This window comes from Oryctolagus cuniculus, chromosome 11 (assembly GCF_051225735.1).
Source record: "Oryctolagus cuniculus isolate XC-2025 breed Fujian yellow rabbit chromosome 11, ASM5122573v1, whole genome shotgun sequence".
NCBI lineage: Eukaryota > Metazoa > Chordata > Mammalia > Lagomorpha > Leporidae > Oryctolagus > Oryctolagus cuniculus.
Genome location: NC_142877.1, coordinates 120,457,384 through 120,469,955, shown reverse-complemented (window position 1 = coordinate 120,469,955; position 12,572 = coordinate 120,457,384). Strand labels below are relative to the sequence as shown.

General features: G+C 50.8%; 1 protein-coding gene across 6 annotated transcripts in view; it reads right to left on the bottom strand.

Moving 5' to 3' along the window:
* The window catches only part of ATXN10 (ataxin 10), a 154,748-nt gene that overhangs the window by 123,211 nt on the left and 18,965 nt on the right, over positions 1-12,572 (bottom strand). For all 6 annotated transcript variants that reach the window (XM_002723648.6, XM_089307740.1, XM_017339764.4 and 3 more), the window contains one exon: positions 5,404-5,486. In XM_002723648.6, coding sequence (XP_002723694.4) covers positions 5,404-5,486 — 83 coding nt within the window. The remainder of the gene's footprint in view (positions 1-5,403; positions 5,487-12,572) is intronic.

The following is a 12,572-nucleotide window of genomic DNA, read 5'->3' as shown; positions in this document are numbered from 1 at the left end:
CTCAGCCAGAAGTGCCACAAAGGACTGACACATGCAGCCCCACGCAATGAGCTTCAGTAACAGTACGTTACATAAAAGACGCCAGCCACAAATGGCCACATAGCCCTGTGATTCACCATATAAATACCCGGGATCGGTAGATCCAGTGCAGAATGGTAGCTGCCGGGGCTACCGGGAGAGGTAGTGAGAGCAACTCCGCAAGGAAAACAGGGTCTCCTCTCAGGAGGGTGAAGACGTTCCCCTAGGCAGAGGGGTGGCTGCACAGAACTGAGACTGCACTAACGCCACTCAACTGTCCACTTTAAAACGACGTCATGGGGGCCTGCACGGTGACGTAGTAGGTTAAGTCTCTGCCTGTGACGCCAGCATCCCCTGTGGGCACCACTTCATGTCCCAGCTGCTCTTCTGATCCAGTTCTCTGCTAACGGCCTGGGAGGGCAAGAGCTTGGGCCCCTGCACCACGTGGGAGACCCTGAAGAAGCTCCTGGCTCCTGGCAACTATCAAAACTGAACAACTCTTAGTTTTTCTGACATAAAATAGGATCTAGGGGCACGGGCTGTGACCCGGTACAGCCCACAAAGCACTTCCTGCTAACGCAAACACTGGGAGACAACAGTGATGACTCAAGTAACTGGTTTCCCAACACCATGTGGAAGACCTGGGTGGAATTCCAAGCTCCCAGCTTCAGCCTCGACCAGCTCCAGCTGCTGCAGGCATTTGGAGAATAAACCAGAGGATGAAAGAGATATGTTTGCACATGCATGTGTGCGACAGCGTGTGTGTGTACACACATGCACGTACGCACACCTGCCTGCCTTTCAAATACACAAATTTTAGGGACCAGTGCTGTGGCACAGCGTGTAAAGCTGCCGCCTGCAGTGCTGGCATCCCACATGGGCACTCGTTCAAGTCCAAGCTGCTCTACTTCCGATCCAGCTCCCTGCTATGGCCTGGGAAAGCAGTAGAAGATGGCCCAAGTCCTTGAGCCCCTGCACCCATGTGGGAGACTTAGAAGAAGCTCCTGGCTTCGGATCGGCACAGCTCAGGCTGCGGCAGCCAATTGGGGAGTGAACTAGTGGATGGAAAATGACAGCCAAGCCACCAATCAAACAACAAATTTATTCCTCAAACTGGCTCATATGAGGGATTTCAGATATCTGCTCCTTTAAGTTTTTCTTTAGGTCATCTACCTGCTTCAGTCAAAAACTAAACCCATGAAAGAAGAATGGACTAATCGTTTACCATATATTGTAAAACCATGTAAGTTTTTTGTAGAAAATTTGGGATAGATCAGAAAAAAAGACCAAAAGGACTAGAGGGGACAGAGCTAAGGGAAGATATTCTGAAGATGGAAAGTAGGAGAGCCCCGAATGCTGAGAGGCGATGGGTGGGGTGACACAGGGTCCAGTCACCACCTGCAACACGCGCACCCCGCTTGTATCCTACACTGGAGGGCCAGCCCAGCCCTGGCAGCTCTGCCTTCCAGCTAGCTTCCTGCGAGTGCATCTTGGGGGCAGGTGATGGTTCCATGGCTGCTCCTGGCCCAGCCCCCACTATTGCAGGCATCTGGGGAGTGAACCAGTGGGTGGATGATCTCTCACACGCTCTCTCTGTCGCTCTACCTTTCGAGCAGATGAAAATAAATAAAATACAAACATCCTTAAAGCTGGGCTGAGAAGCATGCCTGGCGCCAGGGGAGACGCTCGTGTAGGTGGGCAGGTTCAAGGCCACTGCACAGGTGCAGGGCTGGCTCCGTGTCACGGAGGTTTAAGCACAGCATCTGCACCACACTTCCCCTGTGCTTTATTTAGGAATACGTCATTAAAATAGAAGACTACCTGTGCCCACCAGTGCGTGCCAGTTTTGCCAGTGACACACTACACACCACATGAGTATTTTTCAGCAATTACAAAACCTAGCACTCTGGACTTTCTTACTGAATTACCACACCACACAGATTTCAAAAATAGTTGCCTCTCCATGCAACACAGGGAAACATGTACTTTATTGCTGACTTTTAATCTCGCAATTTTGAGTACTGAGGCTTACTTTTTAATTATGAAATGGGGTTACAAAAATACCTTTAAGTATATAACATCTTAAAAACATTTTACATTTAAATCCTACAACCTTTCATTTTTTTCAGGACACTGAAGACACTATCACTACTAAAAAAATACCTGGGGCTGGGAGCGGCATCATGGCTCGGCAGGTTGGGCTGTCGCCTGTGACGTGGGCATTCCACGTAGGCGCCAGTTTGAGTCCTAGATGCTCTACTTCCAATCCAAATTCCTGCTAATGCACCTGGAAAAGCAGTGAAAGATGCCCCAAGTACTGGGCCCCTGTGCCTGTGTGAGAAACCCAAATGAAGCTCCTGCCTCCCGCCTGGCTGGCCTCAGCCACTGCGGCCATCTGGAGAGTGAACCAGATGGAAAAATCTCTCCTTCTTTCTCCTTCTCTCTCCATAGCTCTGCCTTTCAAATAAATAAATAAGATCTTTAAAAAAAAAAAAAAAAGAAACCAAGGCAAACATCTTGTGTATAAATTCTTTTTTTTTAAAGATTTATTTATTTATTTGAAAGATATACAGAGAGAGGAGAGGCAGAGAGAGAGAGGTCTTCCATCCACTGGTTCACTAACCAATTGGCTGCAACAGCCAAAACTGCACCAAACTGAAGCCAGGAGCCAGGAGCTTCTTCCAGGTCTCCACGCAGCCCCTCTTGTGTATAAATTCTTTATGATGTAGTGAATTTTTAAAAAGAAACTGTTGGGGCTGGTGCTGCGGCATAGAGGGTAAAGCCGCCACCTGCAGTGCCAGCATCCCATATGGGCACCGGTTCGAGACCAGGCTGCTCCACTTTCCATCCAGCTCTCTGCTATGGCCCGGGAAAGCAGTAGAAGATGGCCCAAGTCCTTGGCCCCTGCACCCACGTGGGAGACCTGGAAGAAGCTCCTGGCTCATTGCTCCTGGCTTCAGAACAGTGTAGCTCTGGTCATTGCAGCCAACTGGGGAATGGACTAGCAGATGGAAGAACCCTCTCTCTCTCTGCCTCTCCTTCTCTCTCTGTGTAACTCTGACTTTCAGGTAAATAAATACATCTTTAAAAAAAAAAAAAAAGAAAAGAAAAGAAACTGTCAATTCCAAAAGGATAGTTTCTAAATCAAATAGACCCAAGAATTTTAGCAAATTAAATTTAAAATGCAAACACTAAGAAATCACAGTCCAGAATAAGAATGAACTATGGCTGGCACCATGGCTCAATAGGCTAATCCTCCGCCTGTGGTGCCAGCACATTGGTTCTAGTCCCGGTTTGGGGAGCCGGATTCTGTCCCGGTCGCTCCTCTTCCTGTCCAGCTCTCTGCTGTGGCCCAGGAGGGCAGTGGAGGATGGCCGAAGTCCTTGGGCCCCGCACGCGCACGGGAGACCAGGAAAAGCACCTAGCTCCTGGCTTCGGATCAGCGCGGTGCGCCAGCCACAGTGGCCATTGGAGGGTGAACCAATGGAAAAAAAGGAAGGCCTTTCTCTCTGTCTCTCTCTCTCTCACTGTCCACTCTGCCTGTCAAAAAAAAAAAAAAAAAAAAAAAGAATTAACTAAGCCAGGCAACACCACCATCACGCTATTTTAGCCTGTCTCACCTTGGTACTCTAGCTTCTGTGCCTGCAAAAACCAAACTCTGGCCTCTGCTCTCACCTACCTGCCAACGGCATAACGCAGGCACGCCTCGTAGGACACTGTGAGCACTCAGACCTGTGTAGGGACCCACTCAGCAGGCACGCTCTGCACTAGACACAGCAGGAGTGCACATTTACAGAAGCATCCACTGAATTATTTGATCAGGTAAAGGCATTCTCTAATAAAACAAAAACTATTTTTTTATTTGACAGGTAGAGTCACAGACAGTGGGAGAGAGACAGACAGAAAGGTCTTCCCTCCATTAGTTCACTTCCCAAATGGCCACCACAGCCGGCGCTGCACCGACCCGAAGCCAGGAGCCAAGTGCCTCCTCCTGGTCTCCCATGCGGGTGCAGGGGCCCAAGCACTTGGGCCATCCTCCACTGCCTTCCTGGGCCACAGCAGAGAGCTGGACTGGAAGAGGGGCAACCAGGACTAGAACCGGCACCCATATGGCTTGCCAGCGCCATAGGTGGAGGATTAACCAAATGAGCCACGGGGCCGGCCCCCCAAAAACTTTTAAACTATAATTCAGTATATCTACTTTACAAGCCTACATACAAGTATTTACAATAAGATTACCAAATAACATACCATATTATTTCAGTTCCTTGGATACACAGATGATACATTAAAATCCTATAGTTTTGTTAAATATTGTGGTAACCTAACAACCCTTGTCAAAGGAGAGGTGCGAATGCTGGTCGCACACAGACCAGAAACATTTGGGAAAGGCTAGAAAGCCTCCAGCTCTTCAAACTAAGAAGCTTGGCGTTTCTCTGACCCTAAACCAACAGCCGTCCGCAGCCAGCCCACTAACACTAGGCATTCGATTTTAGCAGATCTCGTACCGAGCTCCCCTCATGGCAATGTGGGCACCACAAGGTCATTCTAAGCTTTGGAAACTGCTGAAATCTCATCTGCAGCCTAGAACAACCTGCTGGTCCCTGCACCACAGACACACACTTATCCCCCGGCAGCTCTGGAGCTGGAAGCCCAGGATGAAGGCTATCAGGACGGCGATGTCAGCTGGGCCCAGCTCCTTGCCGGCAGACGCCCACCCAAGGCCTCTACTCCGCACTGGTGCTCTGATCCCTTCTTACAAGGGAGCCGGTCCATGTCCTCACTTCACCTCCACCAACTCTTTACAGACCCTACCTCCAAGGACAGTCACTTTCTGCAAACAGGGGTTAAGGCTTTTCTGTCCGAGTGTGGTTGAAATCCAGCCCACAATGTGTCGACAGTAAGCAGCAGCGCCTTTGGAGCCGACCAGGCTCATGGGATGGGCACCTCCTAACAGAGGCTGGAGGGGAGTTTCTTTGTCCCTTTGCCCTTAAACCACATGAGGACACGGCAAGAAGGAACCATGTTTAAGGCAAAGAGCAGGTTCTCAGCTGACACAGATCCACGGCGCCCGATCTCGGACTTCTCAGACCCCAGAACTACGAGCAACGCGCACTGCCGACAGACCTCCTGGGCACAGGCGCTCTGTCACGGTGGCCAAGCAGAGAAGACAAGACTTCAGCACACGAGGGGGAGGTGGGGCCACAAGTCAGCCACCAACAGGCAGCAAAGGAAGCTGCTGTCACTTCCTGTCACGGGAATCCTTTAATATTTCACTATTTAAGTTACAGAACATCTGCTGCAATGAATGATCTGATATTCAAAGTACTAGCTTTAAATGCTTCCCAAAGATAAAAATAACCATGAATTCGTAGTGCAGGTTACCTGTCAACAGAGATTCCTGTTCCACTCGCAGTTCCCGAAACAGCAGAATCAAATCAACAGCGACACTGATTGTATCCAAGTTTCTGTACCAAGTTTAAAAAAAGACAAAATTAGATGTATGTTTTTCTTAACACTGCATTTCAAGTAACAACTCCATGCGTGATGCTAAGAACACTGGTTAACAGACCCCGTCACAGGCGGAGCAACTCTCCTCCGAAGACATCGACATCCTAAATCCCGAATCTGTGAACACGCAACCTCACATGGCAAAAGGGACTTCACAAATGAGACTACTGAAGGGTCTTACAACGGGAAGATCTTCCAGGATTATGCAGACAGGAAAGTAAGTCTGGGAGGGCCACAGGCCAAGGAACACGTGGCCTCCAGACACTGCAAGAGCAAAGGAAGCCGGCTGATTCTCCCCACGGCTGCAGGAAGGAGCACACGCACCTCCCACGTAGACTCGGAGTCCCAGAACTGTCAGGTACTCAGAGTGTGCTGTTTCAACAATCTGTAACACAGTGCCGGGAAACCAACCTCGCCTGGGGCAGCAGAAGCAGGACACTTAACAGCATGGACGTGGCTTTGGAACTTGGTGCAGGGTCTGAGAAGCAGTGACAGGAAAAGCCCGTGCTGCACTCCACAGACCGCTGGCAGAATCGCCAATGCTGAAAGCACTCCTGGGGAGGGCTAAGAAGGAAACAACAGGGGCGGAGCTGTGGCGTAGCAGGTAAAGCCGCCGCCCGCAGTACCAGCATCCAATATGGGCACCAGTTCAGGTCCTGGCTGACCCACTTCTGAAACAGCTCTCTGCTACGGCCTGGGAAAGCAATAGAGGATGGCCCAACTCCTTGGGGCACTGCACCCGTGTGGGAGACCCAGAAGAAGCTCCTGGCTCCTGGCTTCAAATCAGTGCAGCTCCGGCCGTACCAGCCACCTAGGGAGTGAACCAGCAGATGGAAGACCTCTCTCGCTCTCTCTTTGCCTCTGCCTCTCTGTAACTCTGCCTTTCAAATAAATAAAATAAATCTTCAAAAAAAAAAAAAAAAAAAAGATGAGCTGAACTCTACCCTCTAATTATGTGGATCGCAAAACGTAAACAATGAGTTGGTTGTTCTGCAGAGCAGATTTCAGGCAAATGCTGACGGTGAGGCCTGATCCTTCTTGCTGAGTGCAGTGAACACGAGAATTCTGTCTGTGCAGACTGCAAAAGATGCTAAACCTAGGAAGAGGCCTGCTTTGGAGAGTAAGCACAGGGTGTGGCTGCACAACCTCCTGCTGGCGCCTAAGGGAGACCCACAAGGCTTTGAGAAGGTTACTCCAGCAGCGGCACTGCCAGCCTGGACTGAAATGGCACAAGGCTGTCAGACTCCCAGAGTCCACAGCCGGAGACCAGCTGACAACACTCTGCAGCTGCGAACGGCAGGCGTCTTCCTTCAAGAAAAGGGCTGTGGCGCCTCCAGTCAGGGAGGAGTCTTCCCCAGCCTTGCAGCTGTTTCACAACTACGTTTCAAAATTCTCTGAGATCAGAGCTAGTGTCGTGGAACAGCAGTTCAGCCTCAGCCTGCGATCCAGCGTCCCATACGGGCGCTGGTTCAACTCCCAGCTGTTCCACTTCTGATCCAGCTCCCTGCTAATGTGCCTGGAAAGCAGTGGAGGATGGCCAAGCGCCCAGGTCCCTGCACCCGTGTGGGGACCTGGACGGAGTTCCAGGCTCCTGGCTTCAGCATGGCCCAGCCCTGGCCACTGCAGCCACAGGAGACCTGTTACTCCCATGCTTGTGTTGTCAGAGCAGATGATTTCTTAGCATCCCCGAGTCCCACCCGTGTATACTTTAGGTGATCAGTGACGAGAACTAGAAGACATATTAAATTCGAGCTGAGGAGCCAGCGCTGTGGTGCAGAGCGGGCTAACACCCTGGCCTGAAGTGCCAGCATCCCAGATGGGCATCAGTGCAAGACCCAGCTGCTCTACTTCTGATTGCGCTCCCTGCTAATGTACCTGGGAAAACAGTAGAAGACGGCCCAAGTGCTTGGGCCCCTGCACCCGTGTGGGAGACCCAGAAGAAGCTGCTGGCTCCTGGCTTCAGATCAGCGCAGCTCCAGTCATTGCAGCCAATTGGGGAGTGAACTAGCAGAGGAAAGACCTGTCTCTCTCCCTCTCTCTCTCTGCCTCTGCCTCTCCTCTCTCTGTGTAACTCTGACTTTCAGAGAGATAACTAAATCTTTAAAAAAAATAACTTGAGTTGATGCTGTACTGGGTTGAGAAGGCCTTCACAAGGGATGAGCGCGTTGTGCATGCCGGACAGACATGAAGGTTTAATGGCAAAAGGATGAACTGTCGAACAGTCTCCCAAAGATGTCCACATCCTAAATGCTGGATCCTGTGAAAATGTCACCTCAGAGGGCAACACAGACGTGGCACAGTGAGAAATCTGTGCTTCGTCCTCGTCCTCGGACCCTGGCTCAGAGTCCCGAACCCTTCTGCTTTCCCGAGCGGATGGCGGCAGCAGCGTTTCTAACCCATCACAAGCTCAGGAACTCCGCGTGGGGCCACGGCGGCTGGCGGCCAGAGGAAGCAACCAGGTGATCAGAGCTGGAACTCTCAGCCCCGCCAGGGAGCTCAGGGCCGAGAACAGTCAAGCCTGAAGTCAATGGCCAATGGCTAACCATTTACTCAAGCAAGGCTCTGGAGAGCTTCCAGATCGGTGAGCACAGAAAGCTGCTGGGACGCCGCCATCCCCCGAGGAGCCGGGAAGCCAGCACTCTGCCCTCGCCTGCTGCGGCAGGCGCCTCTGGTTCTGCCTGCTACTCCCGAGTGGTATCCTCTCTAATGAACCAGTGACAGGAAGTCAACGATGTCCTCAATTCTCTGAGTCCTTCCTAGCAAACTGAAGCTTCGGGGGACCAAGGAACCCCCGAATTCAGGGACAGACATGAATATCCTGGGTACCCCCTTTTCAGTTGGTGTCTAAATGGGGAGCTGAGTCAGAGGACCGAGCCTTTGAGCTTCAAGATCTGACACCACTAACTTCAGGCAGCTACCACTAACAGCACCAGAGGACAACTGAATTGCTGCTCGTGCAGTTGGTGCCAGAAAACACAAGAGACTTGGGAGAGGACACTAAACCAGTTCTCGATGGGGAGATCATTCTAGGTTCTCTGGCTGAACTAATGTCCTTGTGTCCTCGTGTCCTCATGACTAGGACACAGGGCGGGCAAGTCAGGGAGTGGGCCTGTTAGATGCCATGTGGCTGCCCTGAGGGAAGACGGGGCCGTGACCCACGCAATGCGAGCAGCCTCTGGCGCTGGAATTCAGGGAAGTGGATTCTCCCTACAGCACCCAGATGCCAGCCCTGCAGATACTTCAACTCAGGCCAAGGAGACGCATCAGAGACTCCTGACCTCCACAGAACAACATTTTCTGTGGCTGTAAGCCCCTAAATTTGTGATGACTTCTTACAGAGGCAACAGGAAACTAATAGTTCTCTATCTTCTTCACTTCACCTGAACCGAATCAGAACCATGTCAAGACGTTCCTGCCTAAAGGGAAGCAGCCCAATGTGAGTGGGTGGACTCTCCAGACCCACGTGAGGTGCCAATCTACTGAAGGAGCTTCCACAGACAGGACGGGTGTGCCTGCGGGCTGGGGGCCTCAACACAGACAGGACGGGTGTGCCTGCGGGCTGGGGGCCTCAACACAGACCAGGACGGGTGTGCCTGCGGGCTGGGGGCCTCAACACAGACAGGACGGGTGTGCCTGCGGGCTGGGTGCCCCAACCCCACCTCCTCTTCTGCAAACTGTGCAGACACTGGCAAAGTAGCTCAGACTCAACTCCCAGAAAGCAGCTCTGCCACCTCCCGTCCAGCTTCTTCTGCACACAGCCCCGCAGGCCAATGAGCCTGCTGCCTATTTCCGTTTGGCCAGTAAACTAAGGACGGTTTTTGCTCTCTAAGTGGTGAAAAATAATCAAAATATAATTTCATACGTGGAAATTTTATGAAGTTTGAATTTCAGGGTTCAAAAATGAAGTTTTGGCCAGCGCCGCGGCTCACTAGGCTAATCCTCTGCCTGCGGCGCTGGCACCCTGGGTTCTAGTCCCGGTCGGGGCGCCGGATTCTGTCCCGGTTGCCCCTCTTCCAGGCCAGCTCTCTGCTATGGCCTGGGAGGGCAGTGGAGGATGGCCCAAGTGCTTGGGCCCTGCACCTGCATGGGAGACCAAGAGAAGCACCTGGCTCCTGCCTTAGGATCAGTGCGGTGCGCCAGCCACGCAGCCACTGGGGGGTGAACCAACGGTAAAGGAAGACCTTTCTCTCTGTCTCTCTCTCTCACTGTCCACTCTGCCTGTCAAAAAAAATAAAAATAAAAATGAAAATAAAAAATAAAAATGAAGTTTTACTGGACTACAACCAATTCATTCTTTCACATTTGCCTAAGGCAGTTTTGCTTTTTTGGGTGGTCTTCAAAAAGTTCATAGAAAATGCATACTATGTGAAAATTATATAGATTTCAAAAAAATTGTGTACCAAAATAAACTTACCTTTTAATTCCACTTTTCCATTAAAATTTTTAAGCACCCTCATCTAATGAAGAGCTGAGAAATCTAACGGAGATGACGAGTGGCCACACCAACAGGGTTCTATCCACACACAGCTGAGTGCCCTCAGTCCTGAGCACGCACAGGAGTTCCCTAAGACTGCGTGTGGGCGCTAAACTGCACCCCTGCCCCCCGTTCTATATTCCTCGGCAAAGGACAGCCCTGGTGCCCGCAAACTGCAACACTCAGACAAAAAAAAAGTCTAGGCCCTAATAGCATCACACTTGTTAACTCTTCAGTAACTAAAATTAAACGCCAGAAAACACACACGGCTGCGATCTGAGTCCTGATGCCTCAGAAAGATGGCTTTAACCAAAGTTAGCCACAAAATCCTTTCTAGAATCCTTGCTGTATTTCCGACCCAAAACAGTGAGAATTTCCCTTTGAAAATCAGCAGTGAATACAATCCTAGAAGTAAAAAACACCCTAAATGTTCCTCTGCAGTTCAGCCTGACCGTAAGCTGCAGGTACTAAAGATACCACTACCACACACACAGCCCTTGCTTTGATGGCCCTGTCAGAAGTCTGACACTTTGCCTCTGTATTTAGTTTTTTTGTTTTGTTTGTTTTTTTGACAGGCAGAGTGGACAGTGAGAGAGACAGAGAGAAAGGTCTTCCTTTGCCGTTGGTTCACCCTCCAATGGCCGCAGCGGCCGGCGCACCGCGCTGATCCGATGGCAGGAGCCAGGTACTTATCCTGGTCTCCCATGGGGTGCAGGGCCCAAGTACTTGGGCCATCCTGCACTACACTCCCTGGCCACAGCAGAGAGCTGGCCTGGAAGAGGGGCAACCGGGACAGAATCCGGCGCCCCAACTGGGACTAGAACCCAGGGTGCTGGCGCCGCAGGCAGATGATTAGCCTAGTGAGCCGCGGCGCCGGCAGTATTTAGTTTTGTAATGTTTGAATTTTGATAGGCTTGCCTGTATTACCACAAAATAAAAACTGTTTCAATAGAAAGTAACACTATCACACGACCATGAACCTGTACCACTCTCCCCCGCAGCAGAGGCAGCTCGGCAGGATCGGGGGTATTCACCAGGGAGGAAGACACTGCCAGCCCACTTCACAAGGAGCAAACTGGCACAAAGACCCCCAACACGTATCAGGCTCAGGTGGGCACACAGAGGACGGAGCAGGAGTCCACGGGCGGGTGCGTGGGTGGCGGGACAGCCGCAGCAGACTGCTTCTGTGCCTACAGCCTTGGTCTGGAGCCACAGGTCCTGAGTCAGAGACTGCCCCAGGCTCCCTCACTGACTCAGTGACTCCCAGACCACAACTGCACCTAAGTCACAGTTTCTTCTTTTGTCAAAAAAGGACCGCAGGTTACGACGACTCTGCTCTGTTCTAAGGATCAAACAAGATACAGCTAGCAAACCACACGGAACAAACCCTGGCGTTGGGGCAGCTCCATGCGCAGGGGGCTCATGTTCCCCCTCGCTGAACTGACCCAGGCGCCCACAGCCTCGGGCTCCCTTGCCCTCCCATCACACCTCAGAGTCTGCCCACCTGGTCAAGGACACAGGGAACTAGCCATGCAGCTAGACGCTCCCAGCACATGACTACTTATGGCAACTACTATTAGCAACAGTAGTCCTGTTTCCATCTCTCTTTCTGGAAACAGATGGCAGGTTTGGTTAAACAACTGTAGCTTTTATCCCTCTCTGCTTTGATCTTAAAGATTTCATTAATCAGATCCAAGCCTCAGGGCAGCGCAGGGAGTCCCTCAAGTGGCTTCCACAGCAGCCTCCCCTGGCCCGGCCCAGTGACAGGCAGCCTGGGGGCTCTGTCTGCAGACAGGTCCAGGAAAGAGAGGTGGGCCTCCTGCCGGTGGCCTCTGACTTCATCTCAAATAGCAGTTTTAATGGAAAGTAGATTCCACAGAATCAAAAAGGAAACATCTCCATCAGAGAAGAGAGATTCACATGAAAAGGAGCAGCAGAGCACTGAGAATTCTGCTGGTTCTTTATTCTTTAAAACGCGTGTTATGAAAACACTTCACAAATGCTCAAGGAAAATGGAATTAAAAGATGTTTCTTTTGGTACAAAAAATTTTGAAGTCCATGCTAGTTTTCTCATAATATGAATTTCCCATAACCTTTCTGAAGACCCCACACACGAAATAGGTGTAAGTGGAGCCTGGTACTTCACACGATCTTAAGGAAAAACAGGTCCTCTTGAAAAGCTGCAAAATATGCTTTTGGTCAAAGTAAACACAAGGGTAATAAGTTAAAACATTAAAAGCAATTAAATTTACAACTAAGAAAAGTGAGTTCAAGAACTGCACATGAACTTCAGCACGGACAATCTAGAAAAAGGAATGAAAATCAAGGTCCAACCCACGGTGCTATGCACAGAACCAAATATTTTGAAACATGCTCTGAATATGGTAAGAAGCCAAAATAACCCCTAACATGAAACACACTCTATTCTGTGTGTACAGGACACTGGCCCAAGACAGGGCCTCCCCAGGGAAACGCAAAGGACAACCTGGTAGTTAACAGCGAGTGACAGCACAACAGCGAAACCACCTCCACCAGACAGAACCAGCATGCGCACACACACAGGTGAGTG